At 48.3% G+C, this 17,055-nt stretch overlaps 1 protein-coding gene across 1 annotated transcript in view; it reads left to right on the top strand.

Moving 5' to 3' along the window:
• The window catches only part of REV3L (REV3 like, DNA directed polymerase zeta catalytic subunit), a 242,726-nt gene that overhangs the window by 112,034 nt on the left and 113,637 nt on the right, over nucleotides 1-17,055 (top strand). The window contains exons 4-5 of the mRNA XM_066607067.1: nucleotides 1,128-1,288; nucleotides 7,056-7,152. Coding sequence (XP_066463164.1) covers nucleotides 1,128-1,288; nucleotides 7,056-7,152 — 258 coding nt within the window. The remainder of the gene's footprint in view (nucleotides 1-1,127; nucleotides 1,289-7,055; nucleotides 7,153-17,055) is intronic.

Below are 17,055 nucleotides of genomic sequence, written 5' to 3'. Positions count from 1 at the left end.
TTACATTTTTCTTTTTTTTTTTACACTTTTCTTTTCTTTTTTTACACTATTTGAGTCCCTCTGAGGGACTTGCAGCACTGTGCCTATGATCGCTGTTATAAGGCATGGCAGAGCTACTGCTCTGCCATGCCTTATCGCTTGTACAGCGATTATAGGCACAGGCAATACAGGACGCCAGTGTCCTGTTGCCATGGTGACAGGCCGGGCTCTCGCGATGACATCGTGAGTGCTGGCTGGAGACACAGAGGGAGTCTGCTCCCTTTGTGAACTCTTTCCCTGCCGCGATCTACTTAGATCGCGGCAGGGAAGGGGTTAACAGCGGGGGGCACATCTCCGATGTCCCCCCGCTGTTGCAGCGGGATGCCGACTGTGACTGACAGCCGACTCCCGCTGCGGGATAGCGCGGGATCTTATGTGATCTCGCGCTATCCCTAGGACGTACCGGTACGTCCTGTTGCGGGAAGTACCAGGCTCCCAGGACGTACCGGTACGTCCTGGAGCGGGAAGGGGTTAAAGAGGTGGTCCGGGACACTTTTGATCTTTTTTCCCCCCTTTCTTTACTACTGATGACCTTTCCTCAGTACTGGTCAGCAATAGATGATTGGTGGGGCATACCGCTCAGATCTTGGCCGATCAGCTAATTACCGGTACCACTGCCACCATCGAAAGCACAGGAAGGAGATTGAGCTGACCACAACACGGTGGTGCTGAATTCAATGAGTTCTATCAATACCAACCTGGGCCACTACTGTATGTTCGGCACAGTGAGCTTGCTGTGCTTTCCATGGTGACGGCAGCATCGGCAATCAGTTTATTGGCCAGGATCCAAGCTGCAGACCCCCACTAACTATGAATTGCGGACAGGTTATCACTAGTAAAAAATCAAAAAAGTCCCGGGCAACCTCTTTTAAAAACAGATTTCTACAAATATCTCAATTCCCTTTTTGGTTATTTCATTACTAATCCTTTTTATTTACCACCAGGTTATTTGCATATTAGCTGTATTGGTATTATAGACTTTGTTTTAAATAAAATAGAGACGTTAGAAGTTAACGATTTACTTAGAAAAGCAGTTATTTTGAATATTTAAACTTAGACGTATGTTTTTCCCCATTTTGTCTTTCCAGAGTGGGTGAACTGCTGCAAGGTGGAGCTGTGATGAATAAGTGCTATCAGCCCCATGAGGCCCACGTCCCCTATCTTCTACAGCTCTTCATTGACTACAACTTGTATGGGATGAACTTGATCAATCTTGCTGCTGTAAAGTTTCGAAAGGCACGGAAACAAGGTAAGTCGTTATTTCACTAGGTTCACATCTGCTCTAAAATGGTGGATATCATAATAGAAAGACCCCGCTATAGTCAGAACGGAACATTGAGTACCGTTGTTGTCCGTCATATGACAAATCGGGCACTATCTCCATTTAAAGGCCCCCTGTCCACGAGCGGAGGATCATTGCGATTTTCCGCTCGCGGTCAGCAATTCCACGGCCAGGATCATTGCGATTCTCCGCGGTTAGCCTATTTCTGTCAGATAGGCTGACAGCTGAGATCTGTCTGCTGGCTCCTGCTCCCAGGCAGCGGCTCCCGCGGCGGAGATCCAACGCGGGATACCACAACGCCTGTGGACAGGGGGCTGTGTTATTTCTGTCACAGGAGCAGAACAGTAAACACAAAAGAGGTGGTGGCCTTAGATTCTTTGATCTGTTATTTTCCTGTGATTATAATAGATCCCTTTACACTAGTCAATAGACTAGTCATAACCAGAATAACCATGCACAGGCAGCTGTTTCGGGGTGTTTGCCCCTCATTGTGCAGTAGGCTTCTGGCTTGCCTATTGAGAGTCCGATAGACATGGGTCGGGAAGCATATTGTTTTCTTTAGGGAGAGCACCAAGAAGGTGAGTGAGACTTATAAGGCCATGCATGCTCCTCTGGGAAGATGGAACAATACCTCTGGAGTTGTCTGTACATGATTGTCTTTTCCTTCTGCAGAAGATTCAGGCTTATAATTCCCAGTCATTGTTAAAATGCTTGTTAAAAGGTCTGACATTGATTTGCAGGAATGCTGCCTTCCAATAGGTGACGATGTAGAGGTATTGTTCCATCTTCGCATTTGCGATTTCTCCTGTACCAGAATCAGCACCAAGATCTATGAAGTTTGTAGGGCTGATAATGAGGGGGTCTGCCTTTATCAAATCTGACATTGTGATTGCCAGCGTTCACTGCTTTATACTGATCACCTCAGGGCTAGCAAATCATACCCTGCTGGAATCAATTTTTCGTGCATTCTTGCAAACCTATATTTAAAAACAAGTTACGTTTTGATTACTTTATCTCTGTTATCCAAGATCTCCACATCAAACGTCAGTGGATATCGCTGTGCTTGTTTATATAGTATGTGTTTTCTACCAAATCCTTTTATTTTCCTTAAGAACAAATATTGGTATATACCTCAGAAAATAATCTACACTTATTTGGCATCCTCATAACTATAACTATGTATGGCAATTGGTGAATGGCGTTATAAAGTAGCCGATTCTGAATAAACTTTTTGCAGATATCAGAATGGCCTTTTGAGTCTCCTCACTTACCGTCTAGGTGCTCTCTCTAAGGCCCCTTGTCCACGGGCGAGGCGGAATATCGCTAGCGGAGAGAACTGTCAGTTCTCTGGGGTGAGCCTATCTGACAGATGCCGCGATTTGAGTCCCGCGAGCGGAGAAGTTCTATGATTTTCCGCTTGTGGACAGTAGGCTTCCCCCGTCCCAGGCCTCTCACTAGCAAAGGCAGACTCCTACTCGACATTAATGAAGGGCAAATACCCTAAAACGGCTTTCTGTGCATGGAGTCTGGCTTTGCTTTTAATTCCCAGTCATTGTTACAAGGCTTGTGTAGAGTCTAACTTTGGCTTGAAGGAATGCTGCTTTCCAATAGGTGGCGCTATGGAGGTATTATTCCATCTTCCTTATTTGCTTTAGCAAGTCATGGTCTTCTAATAAGAGGCCACATAGCAGCTGCTCCACCTCCAGGCTGCTGCCTGTCATTTAGTGCATCTGGAACTGATTTAGCGTTCACCCTGGTCAAACAGTATTGAGTCATGCTAAGCTTGTAGTTTCCATGGAGCTGTTTGTAGAACTTACAGTCAGCTCAGTTTTCTCTCTAAGGGCAAGGATCCAGAGACATCTTTCCCATACCATGTAGTCACCACTTAGTTTGTTTGTAAGACTGATATAGCTGCTGATAAATCTGGGTTCCAGTGACCGTCATGCTTAAAGAGGACCTGCCACCTCATCTGACATGTCGCTTTTATTAGATGTATTTCCAATAATATAATAATTCTGGAGCATCTTTTCTTTAAACTCTGCCTTGTGCCATTCCTCTCTTTTTCCTTCTAGTAATGTATAGGAAATTGACTGCTGGGTGTTATAAGTTGGGGGCGTGTCCCTACACACTCTGACATCGTCCAATCAGTGCTCTTCATTCTGTTCTCACGGGTGGGTGCAGCAAGTCTGCAGTGATTAGTAGAGGGGAACATGGGACTTCCGTTCTTGGGATTGGGAAGTCTCAGCACTGATCAGTCTTTCATCAGCTATCCTGTGGGGACATTCTGTCCTGGGATAGCCCCTTTAAATTCTCCTTTTCATAAAAGTGCTCTAGTCCATTTTTCAGGGAGGGCAAACATTGGCACACCTGGAGAAATACTTATAGCATTTTATAAAGCCTCAGAATGATGTATTAAAACAGAGAATGAAATATGGATTGTTTTGCCATAAACTTATGGCCCATTTACAACTAACAATTATTGCTTCAAATTCGTTCCAACGACCAAAAATGAGCAATAATCGTTATATGTAAATGCGGGCATCCAGAATTTGTCGTTTGAACGATAATTTTAAGGTGAACTTTAAAAAACCCATCATTCAGACACGGCGATGGTGTCTCTTAATAGACCGCACGCTGCTATCTCCACGGGAGTCAGCAGATTACATTGTAATTTGTTGGGAAACATGAGTAGAATAATGCAGCTGTGTGCACAGCTGGGCATGTGGTTAATCACATTCTGGGCTCTGTAAACAGCACCTGGAGGCCCTTTTACATTCAAATGAAGATGATAAAGTGTTAATGGCCATTAACACTTTTTATTGAAATGAATCACAAAATCTTTCAATCTTTCAGTTTGGGCCTTTAGATCCATAATATGGGTAACATACAGTAAAATACTTATCCTTTCATTGCTTGTCTCCTCAGATTCGGGCACAATGCCCCAGTGTCAAATGCCACAATGTCAACTATAATGTGTATGCATATACTGTGGGGCGGGGGGTGTATAGTACAGCATAAAATCAAGTGTACTCTGGGCCTCATGTCCACAGGCAGATCTGATTCCGCGGAATCGCAACCTGCCGGCGGCATCTTCTCCAATGCGGTTGTGGGCAGGCGTGCTGCCCGCACATGCACAGTATTTTTTTCTTCTCTAAATCTTAAGCTTTCCTGTGGGATCCGTGGCACGTTCGCAGTGTTGACTGCGGATGTGCTGCGGATCGGACGGTTTTCATTGATTGAACTGGTAGCCGTCCGCGTTGGACCCACAGAAAAATGAAGCATGCTGCAATCTTTTTTTTTTTTTTTTTTTTCAATCGGGAAAAGTGACATCTGTGGGTATTTAATTACCTGCAGATGCTCAATGATTGTTTATGGGCTGATTGAACTGTGGATCGCACATGAGGACATGAGGCCTTAATCAGTTTGTCTGCATTCACATTAGAATCAGAAAATTGAGCAATTTGGGTTCCTTTAGTACCAATGACTAGGCCTTGTTCAGACTAGCCAGGGACAGCATTTCAAAGACAGCCAAACTCGTAGGGTTTTCTTGTGCCATGGTGTTGATGGTTTGATCAAGGAAAAAACATCCAGGCACGTAAACAATTTATCAAAGAAAGGGGTCAGCAAGGAATGTTAAGCATTCCTCTTTCTAACAGGTGATGCGTTGTCAAGCAGATTGCAGCATTTGGTGCTCCAACTTATATATCCAAATACAACTCTGCTTATCACAAATAGACTATAAGGCTGTGGTCACACGGGGCGTAAATCTCATGGAATGACCGCAACGGGACCGAACTGGAATACCGTGAGATTTCTGCGGCTGAAATACAGCTTCAAGACTCGCGTAAGTTTTGCATTCTGCTGCGGCAGTGTCTCTCCATAGAGAGGAGAGATGGCTGCTGCAGAGATGGCGATGAAACTGACATGCCACGGCTTTGAATTCCGCACGGCATGTCTGTTTCAGCGCAGCTTGGCCGCATCGGCTTCTCCGCAGTGTGTGGACAAGATGTTTGCAAATCTCGTCCACTTTGCTACTTTATCCTGGGATAAAAATTGCCAGCGGAATTTCCGTGCAGAAAGTCGTCACTGCCTCGTGGGAACCCAGCCTAAAAGCAGCCAACCAGTTTGTGTGCCATTGCTACCTAAGAGAAGCAGAAAGGCAAGACTCCAGCAGGCAAAAGAGCGTAAAAATTGTATCACTGACCAATGGAGTAACATTGGTTGGTCAGATGAATCCAGATTTCTGTTGCCCCTTGCTGATGTATGGATTAGTGTAGTGCATGCAGCATGAATCGATAAACCCCTCTTGTCAGCTCTACAGAGTATATCAATGCCTCCATTTAATTTGTGGCAACTGCAAAAAATGATCCTGTCTGCATGGGCCATTATTACTGCAGAATAAATTCAACATCTCATGGAATCCATACCATGACAAATCACTGCAGTTCCAAAGGCCAAAGGAGGTCCAACACACAACAAGGATGTTTCTAATAAGGTAGCAATTCAGTGTATACAATGCATTTGGAAAGTCTTCAGACCCTTTCACTTTTTTTACATTTTGTTACGTTGTGGCCTTGTACAAATAAAGGGGAAAAAAACTTCCTTTTTTCCCCATCATTCTGCACTTAATACCCTATAATGACAAAGTGAGAACAGAAAGTAAAAAATATTTGTCAATGTTTTAAAAATGAAACTAACATTGCACTGACTTAAGTATTCACACCCTGTACTTAGTTGAAGCACCCTTTGGCAACTATTACAGCCTCCAGTCGTCCTCGGTATGATGCCACAAGGTTTGCACACCTGGATTTCTGCCATTCTCTTCAGTTCCTCTCAAGTTCACTCAGGTTGAGTGGGGGCCGACTGTGGATGCCATTTTCAGGTCTCTCTAGAGATGTTTAATTGGGTTATGGTTAAGGCCTTGGTTGGGCCACTCGGACATTTCCAAAGTTGTCCCTGTTCTTAGGGTCATAGTCTTGTTGGAAGGTGAACCTTCTGCCCAGTCTGAGCTGCCTTGCGCTTTGGATCAGATTTTCATTAAGAATATCTCTGTACTTTGCTGCATTCAACTTCCCATCAACCCTGACCAGTCTCCGTGTCCTAGCCGGACAAAATGTTCAATTTTGGTTTAACCCTTTCCAACCCACTGTCTGACCTCTGAAGACATTATATGATTTAAGGCCATACAGCTCCTATGTTGGAAGTCGTCCGTTGGAGTTCTCTTACTGTATATTGCCAGCCTCTCTGCTGTCGGAGCCTATCTAATGTGTCACCTCATGCAGTACTGGCTTTAGCCATCATAAAGCGCCGTTGTATAATGGCAGAAAAGAGTAAGCCCCCTAGGAAAACCAGGATAGAAATTGGATTGGAAATGGTTAATCAGACCAGAGAATTTTGTTTCTCAGTCTGAGCCCCTTTCAGATGGGCTTTCATGTATCTTTTACTAAGGAGAGGCTTCTTTTTGGCCACTCTGCCATAAAGCACATATTGGTGGAGTGCTGCTGTGATGGATGACCTTCTGGAAGTTTCTCCCACCTGCCCACGGGATCTTTAGTGTTTAGCCAGAGTGACTATTGCGTCACCTCTACCAAGGAAAAAAGTGAAAGGGTCTGAAGACTTTCCGATTGCATTGTATATTAGGTCTGTGTATATTGTGCATACTTGTAATCTGCCAATTAATAAATCAGCTTGGTTTGTGAAATTCCAGCATCTGTGTTTTTTTTCTCTTGTCTAGGAGACTGTTCACAAGGCATGAAATTGCTGAAAGATCCCTTCCCGGGAAGTTCCTTCAGTGCCACCTTGGTGCAGTGGGAGGAGGGTGAAATCCCAAGGTTTGTAAACATGAGTATCACACTTGCCTAGTGTTATAATTTTGTCATGTAATTGTGGTTTTTAAGCAGCATTCTGTGTAGAGGATAATTATGACCCTGCTAGTTGTCAATTTCATTTTTTAGTCTTTGTTTTCCCTTGGTAATGAAGCACTGTGAAGTGGCTGATGTGACTCAACAATGCAGTTATGTTGATGCCGTGAATAGACAGAGTTGTACTGGAAAGGTGTGTCTTGTAGCCAGAAAGATACTTGACTATCATCTGAGCAGTTATGCCCCTTAATCATTTTTTTAGCATTTGGCTTGGTGCCATGTGAATACTTTTCAGTGCTCTCTGTCTCTGAAATATAAATTATGACATTAAAAAAAGGATTCAATCTGCTGACGAGCTTACAAGTGATATCCTGTTAATTGATGCAATCCAAGGTCCATCGTTTATGAGTGCTTTCTTCACCCAAAGGTCACATATTAGGTTTCACTGGTGGACAGATGCACCAACGCAGTTTATTCTTTCCAAATTCACTCACTCTGGGACAAAAATAAATTCGGAATGCCATGTGACCCTGGCATTGTAATTCTTTGTGCTGAAAATGCAGAAAAAATAGCTCTCAATCTAATGTCTTTATTGAAAATTTAATAAATAAATTAGTGTAATTTAAAATGCAGTTGAACCTACCCGGAACCCAGCCTACCTCCCTGCCCCCTCCATACAAGGAAGTACGTCACAATATATAATCCTATTTTACACACTATACCATGGCTCTGTCGTGCATAATACACAGTACAATAGAACATACTGCTTTTTATACGCAACGAATATACGCAAGTTTGACTGGATCAATGAAAATCAATGTACTTTCATTGACTCGGTTCACTGCGTATTATGCGCTTGTACATTACGTGCATGATGCGCAATTAAATTATACTTCTGTGAGCCCGACCTAACAGTAGTATAAAAAAAAGTTTACATACATAGACCTATATTAACTCTTTTTTTACTTTTAGCCTGGGTTCACACAGGGCGGTTTTGCTGTGGTTTTGCAGCGGATTGCCGTTGCATATCCGCACTGCGGCAAAACCGCTGCGTTTGCAGTGCAATGCAGTACAAATGTGTTTGGGCAAAAAGCTGTTCTCACAGGACGGATTTTTTCCGCACAGCCACAGTGTGCGGAAATGCAACTGCGGCGCGGTTTTTCAAGACGCAGCATGTCCATTCTTTTGTCTTTTCCGCGGCGCTTTTTTGTCCATAGACCTCTATGGACACAGCAAAATCTGCACCAAAATTCGCTGCGGAAAAAAAAAGGTTGCAGATTTTTCCGCAAGACAAAAATAACCTTTGAAGCGGTTTTGCCGCAGGAGTAGTTCTTCTGCGGCAAAACCGCAACGGAAAAAACGCCGCAAAACCGCGACAAATCCGCCCTGTGTGAACCCAGCCCTAGTTTAAAGCAGAATATTGTCACTCCTCCAGTAAAACTAGCACAGTAGACGCTAATCCAGGCTTGTCAATCCATGTGGACCAAAGATCTTCAAACTTTATATATACATAGATATATTTTTTAAGCTCTTTATAGATATATATGCTTTTCCATGCCTAGAAGCCAAATAACTATTCATAAATCCCCTGTTTTTTGGAGGAGAGTCTTGTTTCCATTTTTTAACTACAAACTTTCATAATAAGTACAATAGTCTAGCTACTGCCAATTTTGGACATTCTGTAAAGGGCAAATCTTCCACATGGCCAAGTATAACTTAGGGCAGTGGTGGCGAACCTGTGGTACGCGTGCCAGAGGTCGCACGCCGAGCCCTCCCTACGGGCATGCTCTGCCATCTGACGCTCACCACTTGTGAATGCCAGCAGGGGCTGTCGCTGCCCTGCCGACATTCACTCAGCTGCGCTGCTAGTAATGCCGATCCCGGCGCACACTGTAACGTCAGTGTGCAGCCGAGATCCTCCTCCACCCTCCCCCGACGTCTCCTACTTGGTTCCGTGAGAGCAGGGGGAGGAGGCGTCCGGCAGGCATATTAACATTTTCTTCCCCACTTCTGCCCTAATGAACAATTCCAGCAACCTGATTGGTTGTTTGGGTTGACTGATTCACCAAACAACCAATCAGGTTGCTGAAATTGCTGATTAGGGCAGAAGTGGGGAAGAAAAAAGTTAATATGCATCCGGCAGAACACTCAGTGTGCACTAGCGATCAGGCAGAAGAGGAGCTACGCTTCCACGAGGAGGAGGGGTAAGTACGTGGGTCTTGGAGAGGGAGGGGGGGTTATCACTGCTGCGGGGTGTCACTATTATCACTGCTGGGGGGTGTCACTATTATCACTGCTGGGGGGTGTCACTATTATCACTGCTGGGGGTCCGCTGGAGGGTGTCATGATTATCACTGCTGGGGGGCCGGTGGAGGTGTCCTTATCACTGCTGGGGGGGGGGCGGGGGCAGCTCTGAAGGATGTGACTATTATTACTGCTGGGGGGGTGTCACTATTATTACTGCTGGGGGGCGCTCTGGGGGGGTGTCACTATTACTGCTGGGGGGCGCTCTGGGGGGTGTCATTATTACTGCTGGGGGGTGCTCTGGGGGGTGTCATTATTACTGCTGGGGGGTGCTCTGGGAGGGTCTCATTATTACTGCTGGGGGGTGCTCTGGGGGGTGTCATTATTACTGCTGGGGGGGCTCTGGGGGGTGTCATTACTGCTGGGGGGGGGGTCACTATTATTACTGCTGGGAGGCCGCTCTGGGGGGGGTGTCACTTATTACTGCTGGGGCACGGAGTCACTATTACCACTAGGCGGTAGGGGGTGCACTATTATACTGGGGAAGTGGGGAAGAAAAAAGGTTATATGCGTCCGGCAGCACACTCAGTGTGCACCAGCGATCAGGCAGAAGAGGAGCGACGCTTCCATGTGGAGGAGGGGTAAGTACGTGGGTCTCGGAGAGGGAGGGGGGATTATTACTGCTGGGGGGTGTCACTATTATCACTACTGGGGGGTGTCACTATTATCACTGCTGGGGGGTGTCACGATTATCACTGCTGGGGGTGTCACGATTATCACTGCTGGGGGTGTCACGATTATCACTGCTGGGGGGTGTCACGATTATCACTGCTGGGGGGGGGTGTCACGATTATCACTGCTGGGGGGGGGTGTCACGATTATCACTGCTGGGGGGGGGTGTCACGATCATCACTGCTGGGGGGGGGTGTCACGATCATCACTGCTGGGGGGGGTGTCACGATCATCACTGCTGGGGGGGGGGTGTCACGATCATCACTGCTGGGGGGGGGGGTGTCACGATCATCACTGCTGGGGGGGGGGTGTCACGATCATCACTGCTGGGGGGGGGGGGTGTCACGATCATCACTGCTGGGGGGGGGGTGTCACGATCATCACTGCTGGGGGGGGGGGTGTCACGATCATCACTGCTGGGGGGGGGGTGTCACGATCATCACTGCTGGGGGGGGTGTCACGATCATCACTGCTGGGGGGTGCTCTGGGGGGGTCTCATTACTGCTGGGGGGTGCTCTGGGGGGTGTCATTACTGCTGGGGGATGCTCTGGGGGGTGTCATTACTGCTGGGGGGGCTCTGGGGGGTGTCATTACTGCTGGGGGGGGGTCACGATCATCACTGCTGGGGGGTGCTCTGGGGGGGTCTCATTACTGCTGGGGGGTGCTCTGGGGGGTGTCATTACTGCTGGGGGGTGCTCTGGGGGGTGTCATTACTGCTGGGGGGCTCTGGGGGGTGTCATTACTGCTGGGGGGGGGGTCACTATTATTACTGCTGGGAGGCCGCTCTGGGGGGGGTGTCACTATTACCACTAGGCGGTAGGGGGTGCACTATTATACTGGGGAAGTGGGGAAGAAAAAAGGTTATATGCGTCCGGCAGCACACTCAGTGTGCACCAGCGATCAGGCAGAAGAGGAGCGACGCTTCCATGTGGAGGAGGGGTAAGTACGTGGGTCTCGGAGAGGGAGGGGGGATTATTACTGCTGGGGGGTGTCACTATTATCACTACTGGGGGGTGTCACTATTATCACTGCTGGGGGGTGTCACGATTATCACTGCTGGGGGGTGTCACGATTATCACTGCTGGGGGGTGTCACGATTATCACTGCTGGGGGGTGTCACGATTATCACTGCTGGGGGGTGTCACGATTATCACTGCTGGGGGGTGTCACGATTATCACTGCTGGGGGGTGTCACGATCATCACTGCTGGGGGGGTGTCACGATTATCACTGCTGGGGGGTGTCACGATCATCACTGCTGGGGGGGGGGTGTCACGATCATCACTGCTGGGGGGGGGGTGTCACGATCATCACTGCTGGGGGGGGGGGTGTCACGATCATCACTGCTGGGGGGGGGGGGTGTCACGATCATCACTGCTGGGGGGGGTGTCACGATCATCACTGCTGGGGGGGGGTGTCACGATCATCACTGCTGGGGGGGGGGTGTCACGATCATCACTGCTGGGGGGGGTGTCACGATCATCACTGCTGGGGGGGGGTGTCACGATCATCACTGCTGGGGGGGGGTGTCACGATCATCACTGCTGGGGGGGGTGTCACGATCATCACTGCTGGGGGGGGTGTCACGATCATCACTGCTGGGGGGGGGGGTGTCACGATCATCACTGCTGGGGGGGGGTGTCACGATCATCACTGCTGGGGGGGGGTGTCACGATCATCACTGCTGGGGGGGGGGTGTCACGATCATCACTGCTGGGGGGGGGTGTCACGATCATCACTGCTGGGGGGGGTGTCACGATCATCACTGCTGGGGGGGGGTGTCACGATCATCACTGCTGGGGGGGGGTGTCACGATCATCACTGCTGGGGGGGGGTGTCACGATCATCACTGCTGGGGGGCAGCTCTGGGGGGGGGGGGCAGTGACTATTATTACTGATGGGGAGCCGCTCTGGGGCGGGTCACTATTATTACTGCTGGGAGGCCGCTCTGGGGGGAGTGTCACTTATTACTGCTGGGGCAGAGAGTCACTATTACCGCTGGGGGGGGCACTATTATACTGGGGAAGTGGGGAAGAAAAAAGGTAATATGCGTCCGGCAGCACACTTAATGTGCACCAGCAATCAGGCAGAAGAGGAGCGAAGCTTCCACGTGGAGGAGGGGTAAGTATGGGGGTCTCGGAGAGGGGGGGGGGGGTGTCACTATTATCACTGGGGGGGGGGGGGGTGTCACTATTATCACTGCTGGGGGTCCGCTGGGGGGTTTCACTATTACTGCTGGGGGGCCCGGTGGAGGTGTCCTTATTATCACTGCTGGGGGGGCAGCTCTGAAGGGTGTGACTATTATTACTGATGGGGGGGCGCTCTGGGGGGGGGTATCACTATTATTACTGCTGGGGGGCAGCTCTGAAGGGTGTGACTATTATTACTGATGGGGGGGCGCTCTGGGGGGGGGGGTGGTATCACTATTATTACTGCTGGGGGGCCGCTCGGGGGAGGGTCACTATTATTACTGCGGGGGGGGGCCGTCCTGGGGGTGTCACTATTATTACTGCTGGGAGGCCGCTCTGGGGGGAGTGTCACTTATTACTGCTGGGGCAGGGTGTCACTATTACCGCTAGGCGGTGGGGGGAGGGGGGGGGGCACTATTATACTGGGGAAGTGGGGATGAAAAGGTTATATGCATCCGGCAGCACACTTACTGTGCATCAGCGATCAGGCAGAAGAGGAGTGACGCTTCCATGTGGAGGAGGGGTAAGTAGATGGGTCTCGGAGAAGGTGGGGGGATTATCACTGCTGGGGGGTGTCACTATTATCAGTGCTGGGGGGTATCACTATTTTTACTGCTGTAGGCCGCTGGGGGTGTCCTTATTACTGCTGGGGGGCCTTTCTGGGGTGTGTCACTATTATCACTGCTGGGGGGGTGTCACTATTATCACTGCTGGGGGGTGTCACTATTATCACTGCTGGGGGGTGTCACTATTATCACTGCTGGGGGTTCGCTGGGGGGTGTCACTATTACTGCTGGGGGGCCGGTAGAGGTGTCCTTATCACTGCTAGGGGGCAGCTCTGAGGGCTGTGACTATTATTACTGATGATGGGGGGGTGTCACTAATATTACTGCTGGGGGGGCCGCCCTGGGGGTGTCACTATTATTGCTGGGGGATGCCACTCTGGGGGGTGTCACTATTATTACTGCTGGGAGGCCGCTCTGGGGGGAGTGTCACTTATAACTGCTGGGGCAGGGAGTCACTATTACCGCTAGGCGGTGGGCGGGGCACTATTATACTGGGGAAGTGGGGAAGAGAAAAGGTTATATGCGTCCAGCAGCACACTCAGTGTGCACCAGCGATCAGGCAGAAGAGGAGCGACGCTTCCATGTGGAGGAGGGGTAAGTACGTGGGTCTCTGAGAGTGAGGGGGGATTATTACTGCTGGGGGGGGGGGGGTGCCACTATTATCACTGCTGGGGGGTGTCACTATTATCAGTGCTGGGGGTCCGCTGGGGGGTGTCACTATTATCACTGCTGGGGTACCGCTGGAGGGTGTCACTATTATTACTGCTGGGGCAGGGGGTCACTATTACCACTATTATACTGGGGGCTGCTGTGGGATGCCACTATTATACTGGTGTCCGCTGGGGGGGGGGGTTACTATTATTGCTTGGGGGGGTGTCACTATTATCGCTGGGATATGTTTACATGTGGCAGAAACGGACAGGGCCGCTTCAAAATAGACAGGGTGCAGATTTTGACTTTTTTGGATGCGGAAATACTGCAGAATTTTCCACAGAAATTTCTGCTGAGGACATTCTGCAGTATTTCCGCATCCAAAAAGCTGGTGAAATCTGCACCCAGTCTATTTTAAAGCGGCCTTGTCCTTTTTATAATGACGGGGGTAAAATCATACGTCGTGATAAGCCCCGCCCCCTGACGTGTTGGCACTTTGCGATAAATAAGTGGGTTTTGGGTTGCAGTTTGGGCACTTGGTCTCTAAAAGGTTCGCCATCACTGACCTAGGACATGTTCACATCATATGTAGAAGATCAGCAGAAGGGGCATTACAGCAACTACAATTGGAAGATTCTGTGAGGCCAATGTTATATTTGATACTTCGAGTATATAGAACACCATTCCTCCTATATAAGGCCTTCTGCCCATGGGCAGATATTTGCTGTGGAGTCCGTCGGGCATTAGCCCCGCGGATCCCCAGCAAATAGCTCCCACAGCATGCTATGGGAAATCGATTCTTTCTCCACACCAATTGCAGTTTCTGCAAGCAGAGGAAAAATTGCAGCATGCTCCATTTTTGCACGGATTCCATTCAAGTCAATGGAAGCAGCCTGTCCACAATAAATGAAATTACAAAAAAAAGTCAGGACTGCGCATTTGTGATGGCGAGCCGCCACGTCCATCCAGAGTACAGAAAAAAAGCCGATGGAGCAGGTACGCGCGGATGTCGCTGCTGCCAGAGCTTGACTCCACATGTAGAATCCGGCTGTGCAGGAGGCCTAAGGCCCAATGTCCACAAGGAAAATAGATTATATTCACGCGGGTCTCCCGCACACGTGAGCTGCATATAAAATTGCCCATAGGATATTATTGACCACCCGCGGTTAATTAAATAGCAGCGGATGGTATTTTTAAGCGATTTGCGAATGGCCTGCATGGAAATTAAAATGCAGCATGCTGTATTTTAACCCGGATCACGCGCTGATGGGATCAATTGTCCTCTATCTCAATTGATCTCCCGCATGCAAAAAAAAGGACAACTAAAAGTGCATCCGTCCCTTACCCCCACAAAGTTACTGGACCTGGAAACTCAAGACAACAAGTATCTAGCATATAATAATCTTACAGTATGTATTAAAGAGTCTCCAAAGCTCATTTTGAACAATACTGCTCCTATAAGTTCCCACTCCACATTATGAAAGGCATTGGCTGCATCCAAAGAACAAATGGCTTTGATCAGGGTTATCAGCAGGAATCTGTAGATTCAGATAGTCTACGCAGATTAATTGCTGTAGACATTGCAGGTATAAAGCCACTTTGTTCTTGAAGAATAGTGGTTATCACTTGAGAGAGATGTATAGCCAAAGCCTTTGCAATTATTTTAATGTCTACTGGCAAAAGGCAGATGGGCCCATATGAGTCTGGTAATAAAAGGTCCTTGCTTGGTTTTAAAAGAACTACTACTATGGCCTCCCCCATTGAATTTAGAAGGTAGCCCGCATTTTGTAGTACTTTAAGAAGTTCGGGGAAAGCAAATCTCCAAGTTTTCTTTAATGATAATCTTTATATAGTGCAAATATAATTGCGCAGTACTTGACAAATTAGAGGGTACATCTGCAGGCAGACCGGGCATTTTACACTTTTGTAAGCTAATAAACACTTCAAACAATAGTAGTGAGAGCCCCGCTTTCAAGAGCTTACCGCCTGAGTAAATAGGAGTGACACAAAGGATAAAAGTGCTTGTTCAGTGCAACGATCCAGCCATCTTTTATTTAACAGGGTACTATACCTAAAGCTGCATAAGCCGGTCACCAGCCAGTTTCTGTATGTACAGATGTGACATGCATTAGGGTGTAAAGAGTGTGTCAGAGGATCAAGTCAGAGGAACAGATCCGGTACTGAATAGTGATGTAGAAGAGGGGATGTGTTAGGCTTCTCTAAAGAGAGATGGTTTTAGAGCATGCATAAAACTGTTCACACTGGTATTTAGCCTCTTTGTCTGGGGTAGCACATTCCAGAGACCTGGTGGAACTTGGGAAAAGTCTTGGACAGAGGCAGGAGGCTCAAATTTTAAAGGATATTGGTTTAAGATTAGCAGTATGTAGAAAATTGGCAGGGTTGTAGACCAAGATGAGATATTTAAGGAGGCACTGTGGAGAGCTATATGGGTGAGAGAGTTTAAATTGTATTCTGTAGTGGACGGCCAACCAGCGCAGTGACTGGTAGAAGGTGGAGGCATTGGTGTAGCAGTTGGACAGAAAATGGGCCTGGTTGCAATATTCAGACTAGATTGGAGAGGGAAGAGTTTATTGATGGGAGGTCTCATCAGTAGTGAGTTACAGTAGTCCAGATGAGAATGGATGGGGGCAAAAATGTGTTCTTACTGTTTCTACAGTGAGAAACAGGTGGATTCTGGAAATGTCTGTGAGGTACAGATGACAATGAGCATGCAGGAGATTGAACATAGTGAGTGAAGGAAGAATCTAAGTCAGATATGACCTTAAGGCCTCATGTCCACGGGGAAAATCAGATCCGCTACGGATTCTACATGTAGAATCCGTAGCGGGTCCCTCCTGCCCCGCGGACATGAGCGCTGAAAATAAGAATAAATGAGGATAAACTCACCTCCCATCCGCTCCGTTTCTTCTCTGCGTCGCGGCCGGATCTTCTTTCTTCGGCCGGCGGATGAATTCGGCACGCCGCGCGCATGCGCCGGGCACATCCGCCGAGCCGAAGCAAGGGAGATGCGGCCGTGAGGAAGAGAAGACCTTCCCGGCCCGCTGCGGGTGAGTAAATGCTTTTAAATTCCTATTTTAGGTCTCCCGCGGATCCGGACGGCTTCCATAGGCTTCAATAGAAGCCCGCGGGAGCCGTCCCCGCGGAAGACCCGCATGAAAATGGAGCATGGTCCAGATTTTTTCATGCTCCATTTTTTTTAAAATCACTTTTATTGACGATCCGCGGGTATTTATCTACCCGCGGGTGGTCAATGCATCCCTATGGGGTGCGGATCCGCGCGCGGGAGAAGAGTTAAAATCCGCTGCGGATTTTAATTCTTATTTTCACCGTGGACATGAGGCCTTAGACCGCAGGTGGGTGGCCTAGATCTATGGTAGCAATACATACTGAAATAGTGAGCCTAGCTTAGTAAGTAGATGGTGGAAACACACAAAGCTCACATACAGGACATGACATCAGAGATAGCTGGCA

The sequence above is a fragment of the Eleutherodactylus coqui genome, chromosome 1 (assembly GCF_035609145.1).
Source record: "Eleutherodactylus coqui strain aEleCoq1 chromosome 1, aEleCoq1.hap1, whole genome shotgun sequence".
In the NCBI taxonomy this organism is placed as follows: domain Eukaryota; kingdom Metazoa; phylum Chordata; class Amphibia; order Anura; family Eleutherodactylidae; genus Eleutherodactylus; species Eleutherodactylus coqui.
The sequence above is the reverse complement of the archived record's forward strand: the minus strand, read 5'-3'. Positions and strand labels throughout refer to the sequence as shown.